Source organism: Mustela nigripes, chromosome 2 (genome assembly GCF_022355385.1).
Source record: "Mustela nigripes isolate SB6536 chromosome 2, MUSNIG.SB6536, whole genome shotgun sequence".
NCBI lineage: Eukaryota > Metazoa > Chordata > Mammalia > Carnivora > Mustelidae > Mustela > Mustela nigripes.
In genome coordinates this window covers 123,202,827-123,228,328 of record NC_081558.1, presented here as the reverse complement: position 1 = coordinate 123,228,328, position 25,502 = coordinate 123,202,827, and the positions used below count along the sequence as shown (strand labels likewise).

General features: G+C 33.9%; 1 protein-coding gene across 6 annotated transcripts in view; it reads left to right on the top strand.

Annotated features, from left to right (window-relative positions):
* The window catches only part of ECT2 (epithelial cell transforming 2), a 62,418-nt gene that overhangs the window by 11,176 nt on the left and 25,740 nt on the right, over positions 1–25,502 (top strand). For 4 of the 6 annotated variants that reach the window (XM_059391531.1, XM_059391535.1, XM_059391534.1 and 1 more), the window contains 11 exons: positions 550–623; positions 1,330–1,460; positions 1,641–1,756; positions 2,226–2,288; positions 3,568–3,790; positions 7,818–7,954; positions 12,528–12,647; positions 19,983–20,051; positions 21,876–21,986; positions 22,652–22,748; positions 23,528–23,609. In XM_059391531.1, the coding sequence (XP_059247514.1) occupies positions 550–623; positions 1,330–1,460; positions 1,641–1,756; positions 2,226–2,288; positions 3,568–3,790; positions 7,818–7,954; positions 12,528–12,647; positions 19,983–20,051; positions 21,876–21,986; positions 22,652–22,748; positions 23,528–23,609 (1,223 nt within the window). The remainder of the gene's footprint in view (positions 1–549; positions 624–1,329; positions 1,461–1,640; positions 1,757–2,225; positions 2,289–3,567; positions 3,791–7,817; positions 7,955–12,527; positions 12,648–19,982; positions 20,052–21,875; positions 21,987–22,651; positions 22,749–23,527; positions 23,610–25,502) is intronic. The other 2 variants (XM_059391532.1, XM_059391536.1) reach the window with 1 other exon arrangement.

The following is a 25,502-nucleotide window of genomic DNA, read 5'->3' as shown; positions in this document are numbered from 1 at the left end:
ACTAGTGCAAACTATAAAAGAACAGGAGAAACTAATTAGAATTAAAATCTCAGTTTAAGATTGCACTTGAATATCTTAGGAAGAATTTATCACCTTGTTCCCACCCTCCATCAGTGTATTTATGTAACAAATGGTAATTCTTGGGTAATGTTGAATTCCTGAGAGGAATACTTTCCAATTCATATCTTATTTTTTTGTGACTTAATCAGCTATTTTCTTCTGTAGTCCTGTTTTGGGGTCAGTACTTCCAAGGAAGTAAACATGGAAAAATAGAAATATAATAAAATAAAGATGAACTTAGCTTCAGAGTTATATTTATTTAAAATAAGGAAATGATTTGGACATCATGGAACTTGTTCTAAATTATTTTAACCTAACTTGTATGATTGAAAGACAGTTTTTGTGTTAATTTTTCTTTATATTTTGTCATAAAGCAGATGAATAATGATCTAAAGCTGCAAAAAACTCTATGTATAAAATTGCTTAGAAATTCCATGAATGCAGTTATTTAAGGTGAAAATTTATTGTAATTAATGTTTGTATTTTTAGATTGCTGTGAGTCTGGGCACTCCAATTATGAAGTCAGAATGGATTTATAAAGCTTGGGAAAGGCGGAATGAACAGTAAGTGTTTAGAAATTCAGTAGTTCAGTATTTGAATTAAGTATGTTATGAAGATAAACCCAAGTGTCCAAACCCTTAAATTCATAGATAGTATAGACAAAATGAATTTAGTCTTTAGGTAGCCTAAGGAATAAAGTCTAGGAGGAGCAAAGTTATAAAAAAAATTATAAAAAATTGAAAGTTGGAAGAAGTCTGTGATATCTTCAGACTCTTCCTTGTGAAATAGTTTTGATTATCATTATCATTTTAAAACTATTAGGTAAAAACTTAATGCATCTGGATATTTAGATTGTTACATTTTTTTCACTGTTTTTCTGGTTACTTTCTAAGTGGTGATTACAATTTGTAACGTGTTAAGCTTTCCAACTTCAAAATTCCTTGCTCTTCTACTACATTACTACTTAACATTTCATGAAACTATAAAACCCCTGGAATACAGAGAAAATTTCATATACAGAGCAAGGATTTGAATCTTGTAAAGACTACTTGTGATCGAATTTTGTTAGAAGTTACTTCGAGGATGACCAAGGATGCACCAATTTTTTTTTTTTAACTGATGTTTTTGTGAACATTTCTGGACTACATGTAAAATATTTTCAATAAGTAGATATCCTGAAAACCTTGAGAATTATTATAGATTTATAAATTGATATACTTAACTGAATTTAATTTAAACTGGTTTTAGAAGAGTCTATTTTCTTTTTAGGGATTTCTGTGCTTCAGTTGATGACTTTAGAAATGAATTTAAAGTTCCTCCTTTTCAAGATTGCATTTTAAGTTTCTTAGGATTTTCAGATGAAGAAAAAACCAATATGGAAGAAATGACTAAAATGCAAGGTAGAATTTACTATAATTTTTAAATTTTTTATTTTATTATTATTTTTAGAATATACTATAAAAGTTATATTTTTTTCCTTACTCTTGTTTAATCATCTCCTGGCGAATATGCCTCTTTAAAAATTGAGCTTTGGAGATAAATAGTTTGGTTTATTTATGCTTGCATGTATTTATCTTTAGGAGGTAACTGTTTACCTGTTGGAGATGAAAGATGCACTCACCTTGTAGTTGAAGAGAATGTAGTAAAAGAACTTCCATTTGAACCTTCGAAAAAACTTCATGTGGTCAAGCAAGAGGCAAGTAATTCTAGAAAAGATTGGCTTTTTTTTTTTTTTTTAAGATTGTATTTATTTATTTGACACACAGAGTGAGACAGACAGAGAGAGAGAGGTCACAAGCAGACAGAGAGGGTGGGGGGAAGCAGGCTCCCCGCTGAGCAGAGAGCCCGATTCGGGACTCAATCCCAGGACCCTGAGGTCATGACCTGGGCCGAAGGCAGAGGCTTAACCCACTGAGCCACTCCGGCACCCCTGGCTTTTTTTTTTTTTTCTTTTTAAATATATAGAGTTTTATTTTTATTTTATTTTTTATCTAAAGTAAGCTCCACACCCAATGTGGGACTTGAACTCATGACCCTGAAATTGAGAGTTGCGTGTTCTACCAACTGAGTCAGCTAGAAGCTCCAAGATTGGGTTTTTAAAAATACTACTAATCGCTTCTCTGATAAGATAAATTCTTAATTAAATTTTTTTTTCTCCTACCTAGTGGTTCTGGGGGAGCATTCAAATGGATGCCCGAGCTGGGGAAACTATGTATTTATATGAAAAGGTATGCTTTTTTTGTCCATTAGTCATTTGTTCTGTGAATTTGATTGTGTAAAGATAACATTTCTATCCAAAAAGAGCAGGTAGAATTGGCATACCAGTCATCTTTTATATCATGTTTTAAGAGTTTGAGAATAATTGAACAATTAGATACTGAGTAACAGTTTGTGTAGATTTAAGTAAAACTAATGCAATAGAATTACTTTAATCTAATATATGTCATTTTGTGGTACTTCCTAGTGATGCCATTATGAACAATAAAATCGTATCTTTAGAAATTTAGAACCTTAAGGGAAAAATAGGTAATACAATTATAGTGCAGAATATGTACTATAGTTGAGTAATTACTAACCTCACTTAGAAACTCAGGCAGGACTGAAAAGAGCAAATAAATGTTGAGCCAACTTTCTAGGCTAATCTTGTAAGGACATTCAACTTTGATAGCAGATGGAGATGGTGTGAAGCGTGAAAGTATATTGAAATAGCAGGTAGTTTAGTATGGCTCTAGAAAAAGAGTGTGGGAAAGAATGCCAACAAATAAAGCTAATGATTTAGGTAGAACTAAGGAGTTTTTTATAATGTTAAAGAATTTAAGTATTGGGGACCATTGAAGAATATTAAGAGAAGAGATGTCATTAGAAAACTGACTCTAGTAGTAAATTGTAGGCAAGGAAAATGGAACCTTTATGCTAGATTGGTGAAGAGTGGTATTCACCAAAATGTGGCATAAAGTCATAGAAGCAGATTTTAGTTGGAGATTTAATTTAAATGGAATAATGAAGGTGAGGTGTGGATTTATTGTATATTGTCTTGTCTTCTGACTCTTGTTCTCAGCATAAGGCTCTTACCCATAAAGTTTAAAAACTGCTTAAAATTTCAGGAGAGAACTTTTAAAGTCAAATGTTATTTGGCAAATATTGGAGAGCAGTATGTCCAGGCACTGTGCTCAATGCTAAGGATGCAGTGAACAAACTATGAATGGTCCCTGCCCTCTGGAGTTTATGGCCTAATGGGGGACTAGACCGTAAACAAGCTTATGGACGAATATGGAATGGTGATAGAGCTGTGAAGAAACAGAATTTGGTGCTTGGGATTGGGCAATTACAGTAGTCCCTGGACTGTTGTGTTTTATGACTCTTCTGAACTACCTGGCAGAGTATGGAGTGGTAAAATTATTGTGCAGAATCCAGATTTTGTTAGACTTGTAAATATATTTTTCTTTTGTTCCTGTCTCAGTATAGAACCAAGGAAGTAAAATTGAGCTTTTGTGCTTTTGATTGCAGGCTAATACTCCTGAGCTCAAGAAATCAGTGTCACTGCTTTCTCTAAATACCCCAAACAGCAATCGCAAAAGACGTCGTTTAAAAGAGACCCTTGCTCAGCTTTCAAGAGAGACAGACATGTCACCTTTTCCTCCCCGTAAGCGCCCGTCAGCTGAACATTCCCTTTCTATAGGGTCACTCCTAGATATCTCCAACACACCAGAGTCTAGCATTAACTATGGAGGTAATTCACATTTAAAAAAATTGATCATTAAAATTTAGTGGAATGGAATAATTACTAGAATATAGATAAATCACTACCACAGAGAATATGAAAGGTTCTGCCTTTTATTACCTTTGTTCTCGCTGAGGAGAAAAAGCACAGAAAAATGCTTCCATTTAATGATTGCTTATTATATGCTAAGTGCTTTCTATATTTTATTTGTATATTACTCTAGAAAATGATAGAGCTGTTCAAAGAGCAAATTCTTAACATTAGCAAAACAAGATCATAGAGGGTGTCAAATGTATTATGGAGAAAATAGGTATGGTGAGATCTGTGGAGGGTGAGCTCAGTTTGTTCTCAAATGATAAAGGAAGGCCCTACAATTAACACTTTCCTCATGATCATCACTTTTTCGCCTGTATTTTTATTTTTTAATCTTCACACAAATATGTTGTTTTTTAGATTCAAGAAATAATCAAAACCTCTTGACCCCATGACTCTCTCTACTTATTAATCCGTTTTTCTTTTGTCTTTTACATGAGTACTCTTCAAAGAATTGCCTTAATCTGTTGTGTCATTTCCTTGCTTTTCATTGTCTTTTTCAACCCATTCCAATTGAATTTAAGCCCTTACTACAGGAAATTGCTCTTGGTGAGGAGACTGACAGGTTTTTTTTTTTTTTTTTTAAAGATTTTATTTATTTATTTGAGAAAAAGCATGAGCCAGGGGAAAGGCAGAGGGACAAGTATATGCCCTGCTGAGCCTAGAGGCTGACGTCGGGCTTAATCCCAGGACCCTGAGATCATAATCTGAGCTGACTTCAGACACTTAACCAGCTGAGCCACGCAGGTGCCCCAAGACTGACAGTTTTTATGTAACATTCAGCAACATTTAACACATGAATAGCTATTTCTTCCTGGATATAGTTTTTTTTCTCTTTTGTACCTCATTTCTCATTCTCCTTTGCCTAACTTCTCTAGTTCTAACTGTTGAATGTTGTTCCTGAGTCATTTCTTCTCTATTCTATTCTCCCTAAGTGGTCTCATTGAATTCTGTGGCTTTAGAAACATTCATATGCTGTTGACTCTCCAATATGTCTTCTTCCCTGTCCAACTGCTTACTTAATACTTACTTGCCCTTGTCTAATACATATCTTAAACCTATCATAATCAAATTAAAACTCTGGATTTTGATACTCTCTACCACTCTCAACTCTATTCCTTTGCCACTCTTCCTTTATCAGCCTTTTCTATAAAATGGATCTCTCTTTGATGATTATGTTGGTCTCCTAAGTGGTTTCTCTATATTCATTTTGCCTTTTTAAAAAAATTTATTTATTGAAGAATTGTCTATACCAGCGTGGGGTTTGAACTCATGACCCTGAGATTAAGAGTTGCATGCTGTTCTGAGTTAGCAAGTGCCCACATTTTTGCCATTCTATATGCAGCACTTAGGTCCTAAAATTAGATCATGCCAGTCCTGTGCTTGAAGTCATTCCCATGACTTTGTATTATCATAGCTTTCAAATTCCTATATGATCCTTCCCACATATGTCCAACCTCATACGACAATATCATGCTCTCCAATAATACTCTAAGCTTCAGTCACACTATCTCTGTTATTTTTGGGTATTTCCATTACATTCAAAGGAACTTTATACTTGCCCTCTTTGCCTTAAAGAAATCTTTTTGTGTTTTCTGCGAAGTTAAGTCCCTGTTCCAACACTTCTCACTAACCCATTACCTGATTGTTTTTAGCAATAGTTGTTACTGTTAGAAATTATATTTTTTATTTGTTTCACCAGAATGTAAGCTTTAAGAGAACAAAAACCTTGTCTACTATGTTGCTTTGTTTTAAATGCCTAGTATAGAGTAGGTACTCAGTAAGTGTTCATGGAAGGAGTTGAGTGTCAACTTGTAGAAGGCCCAGGAAACTGAGGGGGAGTTGAGCAATGAGGGGAGCGAGAATACAAATAATACTATACAAACTAGCATTTTAAGGGATAATGAATAGGTCAGTTTGCTTTCGAGTATGGAGGAGTAATAATTAAATTGGAAAGGTTAATTTGGGCCTAATATTAGAATACTTTGAAATCAGACTGGTATGTCTGAACTTCGTATTGTCATTAATAATGAACTTTACAAACATTGAGCAGTAGAGTAATTGGTTGAGTAGGTAATTTGTAATGGATTATTCTGAAGAATGATTAAAATGAAGACTGTTCAGAGATGGCTAGACCATGAAGTAATCTACAGTGGCTTTCCCACTGGGTGATAAAACCCTAAACCAGGGTTGCTAGTGGTTGGAAAGGAAAGAAGGAAGCACTATGGAGATAGTGATGGAATGGAGTGACAGGAAGGGAAAAAGAGATGACAGCAGAGTATTAAAATAGAAGAAATGTTACCTTGACAAAAATACGAAGTCTATATTTTGGAAGAAGATAGTGTAGTTTTATAGACTGTCCAGGTTAAATTGAGGTACAAATGTCCAGCAGGTATTTGGAAGAATTGAATTTGGTGCTTGGGTGGAAAGATTATGATTAGACACTTAGGTCTGAGAACTTGTTGGTTCCATGATTGTGATGGACATACTGGGCATGGGGTGGTAAGAGCTGATCATGAAGGACTGAAGCTTTGAATATGCGGTTTAGGGGACGGAGAAGGAAATGAATCACTAAAGATAATAGACATGACAACTATACTAATATATTAGGTGCTCTATATAGAATCCCCAGTTAGTAGATCGCTGTGTGAACACAATAATTAAATTGAATCAATGTATGTCAGATTTTTCTTCTTGACATATAATGGCAGAAGCTCTTGGGTCTAGAGAATAGTCTGAAATAATGCATGGCACGTGGGAAAGTTTTTGGTCTGTTAGCTTTAAAAAAGCATTCAGACTCCATAGTATGCATCATTGTTTTAATATTTAAAATTATCATTGAGTAAAAATAATATACTGGGTCTTTGCATTGTTTTTGTCATGTCATTGTGTGTTATACATTTGTTTTTGTATTTAAAAACTTGCCATTAGGAGATTCTGTACATTATGTTAAAGTACTTTAACCATATCTAGAGTAAGAAAGTGTATCTCCAGCTTTTATGAAATTTAACTTTTTTGAAACACATATAAAGTATTCTAATGTGTCCTTCCACTTTGTGTTACACTGGATGTTTTATATTATGTTGAAAACTAACAGAATTTGCAGTTGCTCTTGTTGTGTGTTGTTGAGGAAGGCTTCCTCTGTATATGTAAGTTTTCTCTTACTATGTCATCATAACCTTTTTATCCTTAAACTTAAATATTTTTATATAGTTCTTCATTTTATTTTATTATTTGAGCTTTTTATTTTGAAATAATTTCAGATTGCAAAAAGCTGCAAAAATAGTACAGAGATTTTAGTACTCTACTTAGAATTCCCAAATGGAAATATTCTGCCATGTTTGCTTTAGCATTCATTCATTCTCTCTTTTTCTATATGTACACGTATTTTTTATATCTGTACTGTTTGAAACTAAATTGCAGATATGATGTGCCTTTTCTTCTAAATACTTAAATGTGTGTCTCCCAAAATAGAGGGACATTTCTTGTACTGCTACTGTAGAGGTATTGTAAATTAGGAGGTTGATATTAATAGTATGACTAACTTAATTTTTATCAGTTGTTTAGCTAATACCCTTTATAGGAAAAGAAAAATTCTTTTTTCTGGTCTAGGGCCCAGTCCAGGATCATAGGTTGTTATCTCTCACTAGTCTCTTCTAATCTGGAATAATTCCTCAACTTTCTTTGTTTTTTATGACTTTGACATCTTTGAAGAGTACAGGCCAGTTATTTGTATAATGTCTATCAATTTGGAGTCGTGGATACTTTTGACCATTATTTTTTTCTGGCCTTATCCTATGAGGAAATTTTACTTTAATGAAAAGCTAAATGGGTATATTTCTAAGAGTGGATATACTTCCCTCTTTTTTGTTCTTAAATCTGTACAATGTCTGGTACTTATATCTGGTTTTTCATTAAATCTTTCTTCCTTTTTACCTTTTAGAAACACCAAAGTCTTGTACTAAGTCTTCTAAAAATTCCACTCCGGTTCCTTCGAAGCAGTCAGCCAGATGGCAAGTTGCAAAAGAACTTTATCAGACTGAAAGTAATTATGTAAATATATTGGCCACAATTATTCAGGTAAAAGTTTGGTTGCAAAATGATCCTGTCCAATGTTTGTAACTAAAAAAAAATCTAAGAGATAATATTTCTTAAAAGAAAAAATTATAGAAGCATAGAATTTGAACGTAGGTAATAAAAATGAAAATATATGACAAAAAACTGCTATTGGGGAAATGCCATACTACAATAGTAGCTTTTATTCATACAGAAATAACACCTTTTTCTATAGTGACTAAAAAGAGAAGGATCCTCTGTAGATGATCTAGAGGGGACCAAGTTTTATTTGATATAGAACTTCACAAGTTCCCTGTCATGATACTGCATTTATTTATATTTATACATGGATATGGTAGGTAACTTTTCCTGAAAGTGTACATTCTAGGAGTCATTGCTTTATTTACTGTGGCAAATATATGAAAAGCAATAACAATGAAGCATAACAATATGGATGTAATTATTTTGGTAATCCTTTCATGTATCAAGTTTCTTAGAGTATGCAGTGGTTGGTCATAAATGTTAACTCATTGCAAATCATTAAAATGTACTGTGAAGTTAATGTCAAAGAAGAATTCTAATGGATCATTGTAGGATGCGATTGAAGAAGATACTAAGAATAAACTGAAATTCAAGGTTCTGAAAGACAATATTAGGATATTATTTTGGCATCTGCAGAGAGAATAGATTGTTTTAGGTTATAAAGGAGATTGTCAGGAAAATAAAGTTGATACCATCAAGCTTTTCTTTGAATAGAAAAATAATAGGGAATTTCTGATTGGGGTTAATTTTTATTTATATTTATACCTCTATTTGAATTCTTAATGTAACTGATTAGTGTTCAGTATAATAGCCTTTAGTTGCTTGCGCTGTTGATAAAATGCATGGATAAGAAATGGAAAGACTTCTTTCTTGGTATTCATGGAGAGGTTATTCTTCACAGTTAATTTGTTTAGCCGTAGTCACGGGTTTATGAGGCCCTCTGCTGTATTGAACTTTACTTGTTTTAAGTCAGCTTTGCTCTTCTCCCTCAAGGGAAATCATTCTAGATGAGTTAAGTTTTTATAGTCAGCCAAAATGTAGTCAAGTAGCAGAAAATCCCCTTGGCATATACTGTTCATGTACTTTGGTAGCATTTATTACCCAGAACTGTAAATCCTTTCAGGCCATGGTAAATGTACTGGGGTTTCCGAATTTAATTTGCATATCAATTAAATTCACTAAAATGCCTTTTAAAAAAAGCCCTTAGAATTATTAGACTGTAGATGGTCTCATACCACTATGCTTACTATAAACTCACTGTTTATAGTTATATACTGTTTATATAATTATATACTGTTTATAATGTATTTTCCTTTTATCTTTATCTTTTTTGTTTTTTTTACTTCATCTCCTCCTTCTCTTTTTGCTATTGGCTTTCATTTTACTTGACATATATTAAGATCCCAATAATACATTATTATTTTTAGTTTGAATAGTCAATTGATGTTTTAAAATTTTACTTTTTAAATTATCATACAGTGAAATGACTTTCTTTGTACAGTTCTATGAATTTTAACACATGAAAAAATTTGTAGAGCCTCTACCACAATCAGAATATAGAACATTTGGGATGCCTGGGTGGCTCAGTGGGTTAAGCCGCTGCCTTTGGCTCAGGTCATGATCCCAGGGTCCTGGGATCGAGTCCCATATCTGGCTCCTTGCTCAGTGAGGAGCATGCTTCTCTCTCTGCCTCTGCCTGCCACTCTGCCTGCTTGTGCGCGCGCGCTCTCTCTCTCTCTCTCTGACAAATAAATAAATAAATAAATAAATAAAATCTTAAAAAAAAAAAAAAGAATACAGAACATTTCTATCTCGCCCAAACTCCCGGTACTTCCTTTTCTTTTGTAAGTCACACCCTTTCCTCATTGTAACTCCTGTTGACCACTGATTTCTTCTTTATCACTATAATTTTGTCTTTCTAAAAAAAGTTTTATATTTTTTGAGAATGTCCTGTGAATGGGATTACAGTTAATATAACTATTGGACTAGCATTTTTTAGCCTCTGAGGTTCTTCTAACTTGTCTGTGTGAATAGTTTGATCCTTTTTATTGTTGAAGAGTATACCACTGTATGGATGTACCACAGTTTTATTTGGTGACTCCTTAAAGGACATTTGGGTTATTTTTGGTTTGGATGATTATAAAAAGAGCTGTTATCAACATTTATGTATAGGTTTTATGTGAACATAAATTTTCCATTGCTCTTGAGCAAACAGCTGGAAGTGGAATTTTTTGATCATATGGTAAGTAATGTTTAACATTATAAGAAGCTGTCATACCCTTTTCCAGAGGGGTTATGATTTTGCATTTTTACCATCTGTGTGTGGGAGTTCAGTTGTTCACATCCCAGCCAGTTTCGATATTATCAGTACTTTTTGTTTTAGCCACATAGATAAGTATGTCATGGTATCTTATTATGCCCTTAATTATCATTTCTGTAATGATTGATGGTGTTGAATATCTCTTTTCTATACCTTTTTTTGATAAAATAACTGCTTAAGATTTCCCCCATTTTTAATTGAGTTGTTTCCTTCCTGAGTTTTGAGAATTCTTTATATATTTTGAATACTAGTCCTTTGTCAGATATGTGATTTGCAGATATTTTTTCCTAGTCTCTAGGATGTCTTTTTTTTTTTTTTTTTAAGACTTTGTTTATTTGTTTGACAGGGAGACAGAGAGAGAATACAAACAGGGGGAGTGGGGGAGGGAGAAGCAGGCTTCCTGCTGAGCAGGGAACCTGACTTGGGGCTCCATCCCAGGGCCCTGGAATCATGACCTGAGCTGAAGCCAGATGCTCAACAACTGAGCCACCCAGGCGCCCCCTTATCATGTCTTTTTATTCTGGGTTGAAAACTTTTAAATTTTGGTGAAGTCTAATTATTAATTTTTTTTTCTTTTATAGTTTGTGCATTTGATTTTTTATCTAAAAGTTCTTACCTAAGCCTAAATTACAATATTTTCCCTTATGTTTTCTTCTAAATGTTTCATAGTTTTAGGTTTTTTGCTTAGGACTATGATCCATTTTTTTTTAAAAGATTTTATTTATTTGACAGACAGAGATCACAAGTAGGCGGAGAGGTAGGCAGAGAGAGAGGGGGAAGAAGGCTCCCTGCTGAGCAGAGAGCCTGATGCGGGGCTCTATCTCAGGATCTTGGGATCATGACCTGAGCTGAAGGCAGAGGCTTTAACCCACTGAGCCACCAGGCGTCTCCTATGATCCATTTTTAGTTTATTTTTTTGCCTAGGGCAAATGGTGTTTTAGTACCATTTGTTGAATGTTGAGCCTTCCACCATTGAATCTGTCAAATATTATTTGGTCATCTGTGTGTCTGTTGGTTTGGGGACATTTTTCTATTCTATATTAATCTTGTATATTTTTCCATTCACCAATATCACAGTCATGAATACTGAAACTTTATACAAAGATGTTCCTTTGCCTTTATATATAAATTTTTAGAATTAGGTTTTCTTTATCTACAAAAAGTCCTGGAATTTTGATTGACGTCGGGTTAGATCAATAAATCAAATTGGGGAAGAATGGACATTTCTTGCTTTGTTGAATCTTTCAATCCACGTCCTTATTTATTTAGGTCTTTGATTTCTTTCATCAACTTTCTGTAATTTTCAGCATGATGTAGGTATTTTATTGTATTTATACTAATTTTAGTTCTTTATTGTAAGTGAACAATTACTGAATTTTGTTTTTCATTTGTACATTACTAGTTTATAGGAATGTGATCTGTGTCTGTGTTGAGAGAGAGGGAGTGAGAACATGCATATCTGAATGCTGAGCTGTAACCTTGCTAAGCTCACTTATTAGTTACAGGTTTTTTCTTTTTTAAAGTTTGATACAAGCACCAATATAGACATTAACAGGTCTTCTCATTTGAAATCCAGTCTTTTTTCTATTTATAAACCAGGTTTCTACACTACTATGGCAAGACATTTAGTACTTATATTAAGTGCATGTCTGGAAAAAACTGATTGCTTATTGTCTTCCTTAGTAACTTGAATAGAAAGTACAAATTACTCTTGTTTTCTAACAATTTAAATGATTTGTAGAACTGTGTGATAAACTTTTATTAGATCCTAACAACATTTTATTAAAGGAATGTGTATACACATAGAAATATATAAATAAATAGGATAAAATAGAAAATGTTATAAGGAAAGAGTTCTCAAATTTAAGAAGTATTTTTTTAATTGGTTCTTTCTTTTCCATTAACATCTCCTCCCTTTAAAAAAATTTTTTTTAAAGATTTTATCTGTTTATTTGTGAGAGAGAGCACAAGCCAGGGGTGGGGAGTGATGAGTAGAAGGGCGGAGAGGCAGAGGGAGAAGCAGATTCCCTGCTGAGAAGGGAGACTGACGTAGAGCTCCATCCCAGGACCCTGGGATCATATCCTGAGCCAAAGGGAGACATTTAACCAACTGAGCCACCCAGGCACCTCTTAATATCTCCTCTCTTATCATTATTTATATGATTACTTTTTTTTTCCTTTTCCCGCAATCTTTATAAAGTATTCTTTTTTTTTTTTTTTTTTTTTTTAATCTAGTTATTTCAAGTACCTTTGGAAGAGGAAGGACAACGTGGTGGGCCTATCCTTGCACCAGAAGAGATTAAGACTATTTTTGGTAGTATCCCTGATATCTTTGACGTGCACATGAAGATAAAGGTAAATTTTTTATGTTAGGTTGGTAAGTAATTCTTTTTGGATTGTGTTTATATAATTTCTCGGGTACTATTGATTGGCCAAATGAGGTTTATACCTGAAACTTCTTATTTTCTTTTTTATTCCTTTGAATCATTTATGTCCCTTTGCTCCAGTACCTTATTAATATTTGTTGTTTGCCTGCTTTTTGATTCTTTTTTTAATTCTGAAAATAAGGGATTAAACCTTCTCAAGTCTTTTCTATAGAGACATGTGGTTGCTAGTGCTTATTTTCTTATTTTTCTACTGTTCCTCTCAGTTTGTATGTTTTGTTTTGCTTTGGAATGTTTGAAAAACTGTGAAGCTGGAAAAGACTTAGAGACCATTTTGTTTGTTTCTCTATATCTGGTCAAATAAATACAAAAACCACATAAGACAATGCTATCTATCTGTTTAATGATTTTTTTTCCTGTGATGAAGTGTTCGTGATTTATAGCTATCAGTCTCTCATAGTTAAGTAATTTGGGAGCCGGTTTAGCTGAACTCTTAAAAGTAGTTAAACTTTATTTCCTCTTATTTTTCCTAAAAGGTGCTAGAGCAAAATTGATCCGTTTTCTCCTCAGGACACCCTATATGAATGTTTTGTCCATATTCCAATAAAAAAGATCAATCTGAATTATAGAATCCCCCTTTGGGCTCCTTGCTGGGCGGGAAGCCTGCTTCTCCCTCTACCTGCTACTCCCCCTGCTTCTGCTCTCTCTGTGACAAACAAATAAAAAATCTTAAAAAAAAGAAAGAAAAGAAAATACCCATAATCTCATCACCCAAATTTAAAAAGTTTTTTTGTATTTTCTTATTTTTTTTATACATAGCAGTTTTTTCCCTTCTTTTAAATGTAGCTTGCCACCAAGTACTGCCACAGCTATTTGAGTAGTACCAAGAAGTTGGTATTACTGTTTGCGTTACATAGATGTAAAACTGCTACACATGGAAATTAAATAAAATTTCCAAAGTCAAGTCATCTAACAAATGCTGCATTCAGGGTTTGAACTCTTGTTTATCTGATTTCAAAGACTGTTTTCTTTTCTTAAACCCTAATGCTATCTTGCTTTTTTTGAGATATAATTGGTATAACATTGTGTTAGTTTTAGTATATGACATAATGGTTTGATATGTATATATACTGTGAAGAAGTGATCACCACAATAAATTTCGTTAGCATCTATCACCACACATAGTTACAAATTCTTTTTTCTTTGTGTTGAGAACTTTTAAGATCTACTTTCATAGTAACTTCCAAACATGTAACACAGTATTATTAGCCATAATTATGCTGTATGTTATATCCCCACGTCTGTCTTACCTTATAACTGGGAATTTTGTATTTTCTGACCACCTTTGCCCGTTTTGCCTCCCCCTTGCCCCCCATCCTGGCTCTGGCAACCACTAATATGTTCTCTGTGTTTGGTTTTATTTATTTCTTTAGTTAGTCTAGGTTTTTTTAGATTCCACATATAGTTGAGGTCATACAGCGTTTGTCTTTCTCTTACTTAATTCACTTAGTATAATGCCCTTAAAGTTCATCATTGTTGCAGATGGCAAGATTTTCTTTTTTGTGGTTGAGTAATATTCAGTTTTATATACACATACATTTTCTTTACCCATTCATTTGTTGATGCATGCTAGATTGTTTCATGTCTTGGCTATTAATGGTGTATTGCTTCTTGATTATGCTGTAGGTATACTCTTTTAGTATGTAAAGGAATAAACTGTGTAAATGTGTCCTAAATTGGTAAAGTTTTTCATATTATCTTGTTAATACAGAATTCCTGAGAAGCACTGGTGTGTATGTATTTTATGGTATCACATAGAGGTTACAGATGTAGACTGTGGAATAAGGCATATTTGGTCATGAAGTCAGGTAGTGAAATGCTTCAGTTTTCTTATCTGTAGAATGGGGATAGTAAGTGTCTGAATTGGGGGTTGTGGAATTTTTTTTATTTTTTACATATTTAGAAGACACTAAGCATAGTGCTTGATACTTAACTGAGCCTTCAATAAATAACAATAGCAATTCATATTAATAATCTAAATTCAGAAGCTGAGTAAACTAATATTCAGACATTTTGTAAAGGATTAAAACTAGTTTTGTTCACCGTGTTTACAACCACTGTGTCTGGCACTTAGATTTCTATCAGTAAATGTTTGCTGAATGGTGGTCATGCTGCTTTTAAACGTTCCAGATCAGACTGGAAGTCTGTGTTTCCTTATCTAGATATTACATGAACAACTTGACCTCATTCTTAATTTGACTCCAAAATAATATAGTGATGATACTTAGTTTAAGATGAGAATTTTTGAGGTTGTTATCAACATCTCTCTTTTCCTATGTGTGAATATTTCCTTTTCAGAATTTATCAACATTCATCCTTGACATACAAATGCCTGCTTTTGTGAGGAACTATGATGAAACAAAAGAGAAAGGGGAGGGATTGGATAGAGTACTTTTTCTTTATATGTTTATCCTTTGTTAATTTAATGTAAGTCTCAAAGTATCCTGGTGCTTGTTTCAGGAACAGGTGTATATTGGGAAGTCTGCTAATTTGGTTTATTGTGCGGTGAGCTAGAGAAGTCCAGCTTAAATATAAGTAGATAATAACAAAACAAAAAAAAATTTAAAAAAGTAGATAATAACAGTACAGAATAAATCTTAACAAAGACAAAAAGAAGTAAGCTCAGCTCTTTTAGTCCCATCTGTTTAGTTTCTCCTCTTCCAGCAGGTTGTTGTAGCCTGCTCTATGTCTTAGAACTATAGAGTTCTTTCTTAATGGCCAGGAGGTAAACCTGGGAGAATCCTATGGAGAATTCCTGATGTGTTTGGGCAGGGAGAATGAGATGTACCCCAGTGTCTGTGCTAAATTGGGTGAAGCATTTTCAGATAGAAACATTGTAAGAAATGGTGGCACTATGAATAATATTCTTAGGGACCTACCCCCTGTCTTGACTCCCATTTCTTTCTCTTTTTTTTATTTTTAAACAAACATTTTATTTATTTATTTGACACAGAGAGATCACAAGTAGGCAGAGAGGCAGGCAGAGAGAGAGGAGGAAGCAGGCTCTCCACAGGGCAGAGAGCTGGATGCAGGGCTCTATCCCAGGACCCTGGGATCATAACCTGAGCCGGAGGCAGAGGCTTTAACCCACTGAGCCACCCAGGCGCCCCTTGACTCCCATTTCTAAAAGAGAGGAACTGTTGTGTAGATCAAGTGGAATAATGGAATCTGGAACTAGACTACTTGAGTTTGAACTGGTTCACAAATATGTGATTTGAGTCAAATTGCTTGATCTCTCTAAGCCTTAATTCCATTATTACATAGTTTGTGAGGTAACCATTCATGAAGACAGAAATGCTGAGTCAACAAACATTAGGAATTCAAGGTTCATCAGAAATAGATTATTTTTCAGAGTGCCTAGAGATTATATTGCTTTCTGATAGCAATGTTCTTACAAAAGTATATACACTCTTCTTACAGTTTTTTACATTTTATTTTTTTAAGATTTTATTTATTTATTTGAGAGAGAGCATAAGCCGCAGGAGGGACAGAGGGAGAGGGGCATGCAGACCCCACTCTGAGTAGGGCATCCAGTGCAGGGCTCAATCCCAGGACCCTGAGATCATAACTGAAGCTGAAGGTAGACTCTTAACTGACTGAACCACCCAGGGACCCCAGTTTTTTACCCTTTAGAAAAGGACCACTAGATTAGATTGCCAGACCTGTAGGTTTTTTTCTCTTTTGTATCACAGCTTTCTGAGTTTTCTGTGTACTTTATATTAAATACATACGTAAATATAGTTAATGATAGCTTACTTAGCACTACAATCTGTTAAGGATTTTTTTTTTAAGATTTTATTTTTAAGTAATCTCTACACCCAATGTGGGGCTTAAACTTCAGCCCTGAGATCAAGAGTCGTATGTTCTACCAAAAGAGAAACAAGAGAGAGGAAGTTTGTAAATAAGACTATGCTTCAGTCAATATAATGTAGTAGATTCTGACACTGACTAGCTAGTTTTAAATTCTGGCTCTAGGGTTTGTTCTGTGGCCTTGGGCAAGTTATTTAACCTCTCAGTGTCTCAGTTTCCTGTTCTGAAAAATGAGGATAATAATAATTTCTATCTAAAAGGATTAAATTAATACTTATTAAGTACTTAGAACAATCCTGAGGGGTGCTTTCTTTTGTTTCTCCCAAATGCAGTTTTAAATGGTTAAATCTTAGTTCTTGATTTTTGGGCTGTTATGGTATTACTGCTTTGAGTTTACTCTTATGCTATCAGAAGTGGTTTTTCCCCCTTTTTAAAACTTTTCTGAATCTGCTAGTATCATTATTGAGGAACTTTTGTTAATGTGGGTTTTTTTTTTATTGGTGTTAACTGTATTCGAAATTAAAATGGAAAATTTAAAAGTATTTTTCAGGATGCTTCAAAATTTTTAACTTTATTGAGGTATATTTTATATGTCTTTAAATTCATCTATTTCAAATATACTATTCAATGATTTAATGACTTAACTAAGTGATGCAACTAATCTGATCTGATTTCTGTCTCTATAAATGTGCCTTTTCTGGACATTTCTTACAAATACAAATATACAGTATATTGTGTCGTAGGTCTGACTTCTTTCATGTAGCATATTTTTAAATTTCCTGTATAATGTAGCATGTTAGTAGTTCCTGTGCACGGACAGATAATAGTCTATTACATAGCTCTGCCACATTTCTTTAGGGTTTTCCCAGTTTTTGGCTTTTACGAATAATGCCGCTATGAACGTTTTATGTAGATATTTGTGTAGGCATGCTTTCATTTCTTTTCAGTAGATACTTGGGAAAAGAATTGTTGGGTCATATTGGTAGTCTTATATTTAAAACTTTTCAGAAACTGCCGAACTTTTACATCATTTTACATTCTCATCAGTAATGTATGAGCTTCAAATGTCCCCACAGTCTTGCCAATACTTTTATCTTTTTTTTTTAAGCCATTCTAGGATGTGGTGTGGTCTGTTTTTTGGTTTTTTGGCTTGTTTAAGATTTTATTTTTAAGTAATCTCTTCACCCAATGTAGAGTTCAAGAGTTGCATGCTCCACTGACTGAGCCAGACAGCTGCCCCTCATTGTGGCTTTGATATGCATTTCCTTAATAATGATGTTGGGGCGCTTGGGTGGCTCAGTGGGTTAAAGCCTCTGCCTTCGGCTTGGGTCATGATCCCAGAGTCCTGGGATTGAGCCCCACGATGGGCTCTCCAGTGGGGAGCCTGCTTCCCCCTCGCTCTCTCTGCCTGCCTTTTCAAAGAAAAAAAAAAGTAATGATGTTATGCATCTTTTCACATGCTTTTTGTCATTTTTATATTTGGTGAAATGTGTGTTTAGTTCTGTTGCTCATTTTTTTTTTTTTTTAAAGATTTTATTTATTTATCAGAGAGAGGGGGAGAGAGCAAGCACAGGCAGACAGAATCGCAGGCAGAGGCAGAGGGAGAAGCAGGCTCCCTGCGGAGCAAGGAGCCCGATGTGGGATTCCATCCCAGGACGCTGGGATCATGACCTGAGCCGAAGGCAGCTGCTTAACCAACTGAGCCACCCAGGCATCCCTGTTGCTCATTTTTTGATTGGGGTTTTCGTCATCTTATTGAGTTGCTAATGTTTTCTATAAATGCTTGATATGAGTCCTTTATCAGCTGTGTTTTGTACATACTTTGTCTCAGTCTATTGTTTATCTCTTCATTTTTTTAATGGTGTCTTTTGAAATACAAAAGTTTTTAATTTTGATGAAGTCCAGTTTATCCATTTTTTCTTTTATTTACTTTACTTTTGCTTTCATATCTAAGAAATTTTGCCTAACTTAAGGTTTTAAAGATTGTTTTCTTCTAGAAGTTGTATTGTTTTAGCTCTATAGTTAGGTCTGTAATCCATTTTGAATTAATTTTTGGGTAAAGTGAGGGTTCATCTTTTTGCATGTGATATCCAATCCAATTTAAAAATTAATACATTTAAAGTAATAATAACTCATTATGTGGGTAGCATAAGTAACATAATCTTTATGGAGAATAACTAATTTCCAAAGCAAAATAGTGAGAAGAGTGATGGACAGACGTTTTTTCTGTCTGGTTTAAGAGAAGAAGGCTTCTCATATCAACTTCTGAATTCAGTCACTTGTAGTATCCCACATCATATAGACTCTAGGAAACTTTGTTGTATGATTTGAGAGAATTAGAGTGGAAAAATAAAATAGAACTTTAGTATTGTAATGAAAATAGTTTTAATCTTGTGAATCCCACTAAAAGGATGTCCTGAGGGGCCTGTGGTTGACACTTGGAGAACTTTTGGTTATAAGAGGTTATTGATTAATTTCTAACTTAAAGTCACTTTCAAAAATTTCTGTTAGGAAATGTGTCATTTCTTGGCATCTCATTTTATCATCTGATTTGTGTTTTACTATCTTATAATGGTTTTACATGTCTTCTAATTTCTTATAAATATTTCATATTTTAGGATGATGATAGAAAAGTTTTATAGATCTGGAATTAACAAACTACAGTTGATGGACCAAATCCAGTCAGTTTTGGATTTTGGTGTTTTGCTTGTTTTGGTAAAGAAAGTTTTATTGAAACACAGCCACATTGGGACACCTGGGTGGCTCAGTGGGTTAAGCTGCTGACTTCAGCTCAGGTCAAGATCCCAGGGTCCTGGGATTGAGTTCCACATCGGGCTCTCTGCTCAGCAGGGAGCCTGCTTCTCTCTCCGCCTCTGCCTGTTTGTGCCTGTGTTCGTTCTGTCTCTCTCTCTCTCTCTGACAAATAAATAAGTAAAATCTTTTAAAAAAAAAAAAGAAAGAAACATAGCCACATTCAGTTACTTATGGATTGTCTATGTCTGCTTCCCCAGAACAAGGGGAGAGTACTTGTAACAGAAACCATATGGCCCTTTAAGTAAAATTTGCTGACCTGTTAGAGATTATAGTTTCAAATGGCTGATGTTAAATAAGATGCTTCAGCAGCAAGATCAAAAGTAGTTTTCTATAATTAATAGCAGCAATCAACTTTGTAGTTAATAGAAAAAGATGTTGAGCTGTCATATCAATTTGGAAAGTTAGGCTTAGGCTATATTTTCTTAATATTTTTCAAGGATATTTTCCTTTTAGTCAAAAAGTTAATTCCTTCTTGAGGAGAAAGAATGTGTTATATTAATTGTTTAGCACATCAAAGTAAGATTCTTTGTAAGGTGCTTCTTTCAAATATTTTAAAAATACTGAAAGATGTTTAAGGGACTGTCAAGTGCAAGCTTGAATGTTTCACTTTGTGCTGTTATAGGATGATCTTGAAGACCTTATTGTTAATTGGGATGAGAGCAAAAGCATTGGTGACATCTTTCTTAAATATGTAAGTATTTTATTTTTCTTTAAGGATTTCAGGTTAAAGCATCATCTCATTAAGTACTTGCAGAGAATGACAGTTACTTGTTTAAATGTGAGAGCTTTCAATTTTGACATAGTTGTTTGTGAAATATATTGGAAGTGTTCCTGTCTTCTGAAACATAATTGCTATATGTAAGTTAACACTTTCTTGATACCCTAAGGTCATTATTAGGGACACTAATTGTCATACTGTGCTATAATCTCTTTATTATATATGACTTTATTTGTCCATCACAGAATTAAAAAAATTTTTTTCTATAGTTGAGGTTCTTTTTCTTTATAGTTGATACCTTTTTTGCTGTCATTACTTCTCTGCCTAACAACTTCTAATGAACGGCTTTTTCTTTACTAGGGTAGGAGCCACATAATTATCAAATAAAGTAAATTCATTTTGAAAGAGATGCTGTGAATAAGGCTTATAAGTGTCTTTCAGTCTCTTTGAATATAATTTATAAGTTTCAATTCCTTGAGTTCTGGTGCATATACTTTTCTGAAACCTCCTAACTTCCGTCCTTTCCATATAGTCTTACATGTTTTTTTTTCTGGTTGACTGAGAATTCCAAATATGCAGATTATTGTCACATATCTTTTTCTTTTCTTTCCTTTCCTTTTCTTTTTTCTTTCTCTCTTTCTCTTTTCTTCCTTCCTTTCTTTCTTGTTTCAGAGCTAGAATTTAGTGATTCATCAAATTATATACAACATCTGGTGCTCATTACTTCAAGTATCCTCCTTAATGTGCATCATACAGTTACCCCATTCCCTCCAGCAACCCTCAGTTTGTTTCCTAGAGTTAAGAATCTCTTATGGTTTGCCTCCCTCTCTGTATTCATCTCATTTTATTTTTCTTCCCTTCCCCTATGTTAATCTGTTTTGTTTCTTAAATTCCACATGTGAGTGAAATCATTTGGTGTCTTTCCCCGACTGACTTCTTTTACTTAGCATAATACCATACTCTGGTTTTACCCATGTTGTTGCAGATGGCAAGACTTCATTCTTTTTGATCGTTGAGTAATATTTCAGAGAGTGTGCGTGCTTGCATGCATACACATTTCTTTATCCGTTCATCTGTCAGTAGACAACTGGGCTCTTTCCATATTTTGGATAATGTGTTGCATATCTTTTTGATACCTTTTAGTCTCCTCAATTAGCCAAGACATTTTTCCTTTTTTTTGTTGTTGAGTTTTGGAGTAATATAATTGATCTTTAAAATGGTAGTTTGAAAATAAAACTGGGGCACCTGGGTGGCTCAGTGGGTTAAGCCTCTGCCTTCGACTCAAGTCATGATCTCAGGGTCCTGGGATCGAGCCCTGCATCGAGTTCTCTGCTCGGCAGGGAGCCTGCCTCGCCCTTTATCTCTGCCTGCCTCTCTGCCTACTTGTGATCTCTCTTTGTCAAATGGATGAACAAAATCTTAAAAAAAAAAAAAAATGGTGGTTTGGATTCATCAGTAAATTCATAACATGTTGTTGGGTACTAATTACTATATTCTGAACTTACAGAAGTTTTTAAACTTTATCATGTTTCTGTCAATACAATAGGAATTAGTATTCTTTCTGAGTCTTTGCTTTTCAAGTTTTAGGCTATATGTACCATTTGATGTGTTTTGGTTAGCAGTTAACTCATTAATGAGAAATTTGTAAAATTTCTATATTTAACTTGAGAAGAACTTACTTTAAATTCTTCTTTTTCATCCAGTATGTCAGATTTTGACTATTTATTATTTGGCTTTAAATTTCATTATCTAAGGGTAACATGTATAACAAATTAATGTGTTTTTTCTTCTTCCTAGTCAAAGGATTTGGTAAAAACCTATCCTCCCTTTGTAAACTTCTTTGAAATGAGTAAGGAAACAATTATTAAATGTGAAAAACAGAAACCAAGATTTCATGCTTTTCTGAAGGTAATGTGTGTTTCTTTAAAAAAAAAAAAGTTTGAGAATAATTTCTGAAGGAGTTCACTTAAATAATGCTTTTAGTAAAAATCTATCCATATAAGAACATCTTAATGTTTAACCTGTTAACTTCAGCCAAACCTGGGGAAGGGGGGCAGTGATGATAGTCTTCAGAAGATTTAGATAGCAGAAGCTGTGAGGGAGCTGAGTGAGTGAAAATGCTATCTGCAAGTACTCAGATTTTTTTAAAGTTAAACATGTTTTAGTTCAGAGACATTTGTTAGTGTGATTTGGTTTTGCCTTTAAGGATTTTTTTTTTTCTTTACCAGTGCTTTATTTTGTTTACTCAGTGGTATCTGCATACTTAATTCCTCAAAAACTGTTTTTTCTCATGAATGGTGTAGACTCAAGAAAAACTCAAGATGGAATTTATAGGAGTGTGCAGAGAAACTCACTTTGTGTTTAAGATCTTAATCCTTGAGTGGCCAGGAGGTCATTTCAGGTCCTGGAAGTTTAGAATTTATTCCCCAACAGTAATCTTCCAGAGAACAACTGCTACCCCATCTCTTCTATTAGTTCTTTTCATGACAGTTGTGATAAGGTGTAATCTAATAAATGTAAGGTGTTTAGTGTTTGCAGGAAAACTTTTTTATTGTTAAATTAATTCCTTTCAGATAAACCAAGCTAAACCAGAATGTGGACGGCAAAGCCTTGTTGAACTTCTGATTCGACCAGTACAGAGGTTACCTAGTGTTGCGTTACTTTTAAATGGTACTTGTCAGATCTGTTTTCATATTACTTTGGATGTTTTTTATGGAATTGTTTTGCTCTAAAAATTTTGAAATTCTTTTCATTTTCATAGTTTTCTTAAATTTCAGCATTAAAGTTTATGTCTTATGTAGAAAATACCTTTATGGATAATCTTAAAAACACAGATACTATAATAATTCAGTCCCCTAAAATGCTTTATTTATTACCATATCAACTATATTGACTATTAATTTTTCAGTTTTTGTTTCTCTAAGGAAAGCCTTACATTTCATGGTGTGTCATTAATGGAAAATCAGTTTATATCCATGTAAACAAAATTCACCCACAAAATCACAAGATGAGAGATGATTCATGTCTCAATCTGAATCTTTATAAAGTCTGTATATTTGGTCTATATGCTTTGTTTCTTCAGTTATACAGGACACTCTTGAAGCATCCATTTATTCTAAAGCTTAAAGAGAGTTAATTTTGGTGTGGTTTTTTTTTTTTTTTTTTTTTTTTTAATTTTTTATTTATTTATTTGATAGAGATCACAAGTAGGCAGAGAGGCAGGCAGGGAGAGAGGAGGAAGTGGACTCCCCATGGAACAGAGAGCCTGATGTGGGGCTTGATCCCAGGACCCTGAGATCAAGACTGGAACCAAAGTCAGACACTTAACCAATTGAGCCACCCAGGCACTCTAAGATGTACAGTATTTTGAAGTCTTAGATAAAAAAACTACGATTTTTTTTTAACTACTATTTTTCTAATCTTGGGGAAAAAAAAATTTTATATAACAGATCTTAAGAAGCATACAGCTGAAGAAAATCCTGACAAAAGCACTCTAGAAAAAGCTATTGGATCACTAAAGGAAGTAATGACGTAAGTGCACTATTTCAATTTCTTATTGTTTCCTAGATTAAAATGGAATTGTAGAACAGTTAGAATCATAAATGGATTGAAAAATATCAATAGCAAATTTTTATAAAGTAATGTCTGAATTATTTTTCTAATAGTATAGTTACACATTAAAATGATGAGAGAATACATTGATTAACCAAAAACATTTATTTCTTAAGGTATTAAAGTATTATGTATAGAAAGAAACAATGATTTAGAAATATGGTAATGTTATAAACTTACTTCTGGACATGTTCTTTATATACCTCCACTCCTAGCATGTTCTTGTCTTCATTTAAACTACTCAGATATAACTAGGAAGTCGACTGTAGTGAAATAAAAAGAAAAGATTTATAATACTTCTTTCATTTTTACTTTTGACTTTTTGTTTCTTACCGTGAATTTAATGGCGTATGAATTGATAGGGTTGGTTGGAGATGTATTAAAAGTATAAACCCTGTGGAACTGACTTGGGTGATTGATTGTTAAACTTAGGCTAATTTCTGTAGGTCTAACTTGGAGACATAGCTCTAATTAGAAATATCTTTTTTAAAAATGTAAATTCAATTAATTAACATATAGTGTATTATTAGTTTCAGAGGTAGAGTTAATTGATTCATCAGTCTTATATAACACCCAGTGCTCACTACATCACATGCCCTCCTTAATACCCATCACCCTCACCCCCCTCCTCTCCAGCAACCGTCAGTTTGTTTCCTATGACTTAGAGTCTCTTATGGTTTTCCTCTTTAATTTCATCTTGTTTTATTTTTCCTATCCCTTCCCTCTTTTATGCTTTGTTTTGTTTCTTAAATTCCACATATGAGTGAAATCAAATGATAATTATCTTTCTCTGATTGACTTATTTCCCTTAGCATAATAGCATAATACCCTCTAGTTCCATCCATGTCATTGCAAATGGCAAGATTTCATTTTTTTTGATAGCTGACCAATATTCTATTGTGTGTGTGTGCATGTATGTGTGCCCGCATATATATACCACATCTTAGGGGTCATGAGTTCAAGCCCTATGTTGGGTGTGGAGATTATTTAAAAATAAATAAGCAAATAAACTGAAAGAAAAAAGAAATGATCTTTCTTTTATTTATTTATTTCTTATATTTTACATTTTGATTTTTTTTTTTTTTAAGATTTTATTTATTTGAGAACAAGAGAGCGAGTGAGAGAGTACCAGCAGGGGGAGGGATAAAGGGAGGGGGAGAAACAGGCTCCCCATTGAGCAGTGAGCCTGATGTGGGACTCCCATCCCAGGATCATGACCTGAGCCAAAGGGAGATGCTTAACCGACTGAGCCACCCAGGCACCACAGAAATTATCTTTCCTGATTATTATAATCAGAAAAGAAAACTGTTGCTATTAATTGTTATGCCTCAAGGAGGGTGAGGGCACTTCTACTCTTTGGATTTTGTCATCAACATGGTTAATAGATTTAGTTAAATGACTTCTCAGATTCCTTGAGGTGCTTCTGTGTGAAACAGTTTCTTAAAATACTTGAAAAGGAGCTCTTAGAGACTTTGCTAGCCTCTAGAGAGAGGGTCCACCAGTAGAATAATGCTCAAATTAACAATAATAGCTTCTGTTTTTGCTGAAAGAGTTACGGGTGTTTTGTTTTTTGCTTATGTTTATATTTTATATGTCAGCCAGCCAGACTTCATGCTTTTACTTTTTATTTTGATGCTAGGAGGATAGTTTTTTTCAACACTTCATGGTTTAACATACTCTGCACATAATTTACCTTGATCCTTTCAACAAACTATGAAGTAGACAGTCAGTGGTAACTTGTCCTCACAAAAGAGAGGACTGAAAGGTTATTATTTGCCCAATCTACTGTTTGGTGTGTAGAGTACTTTACCA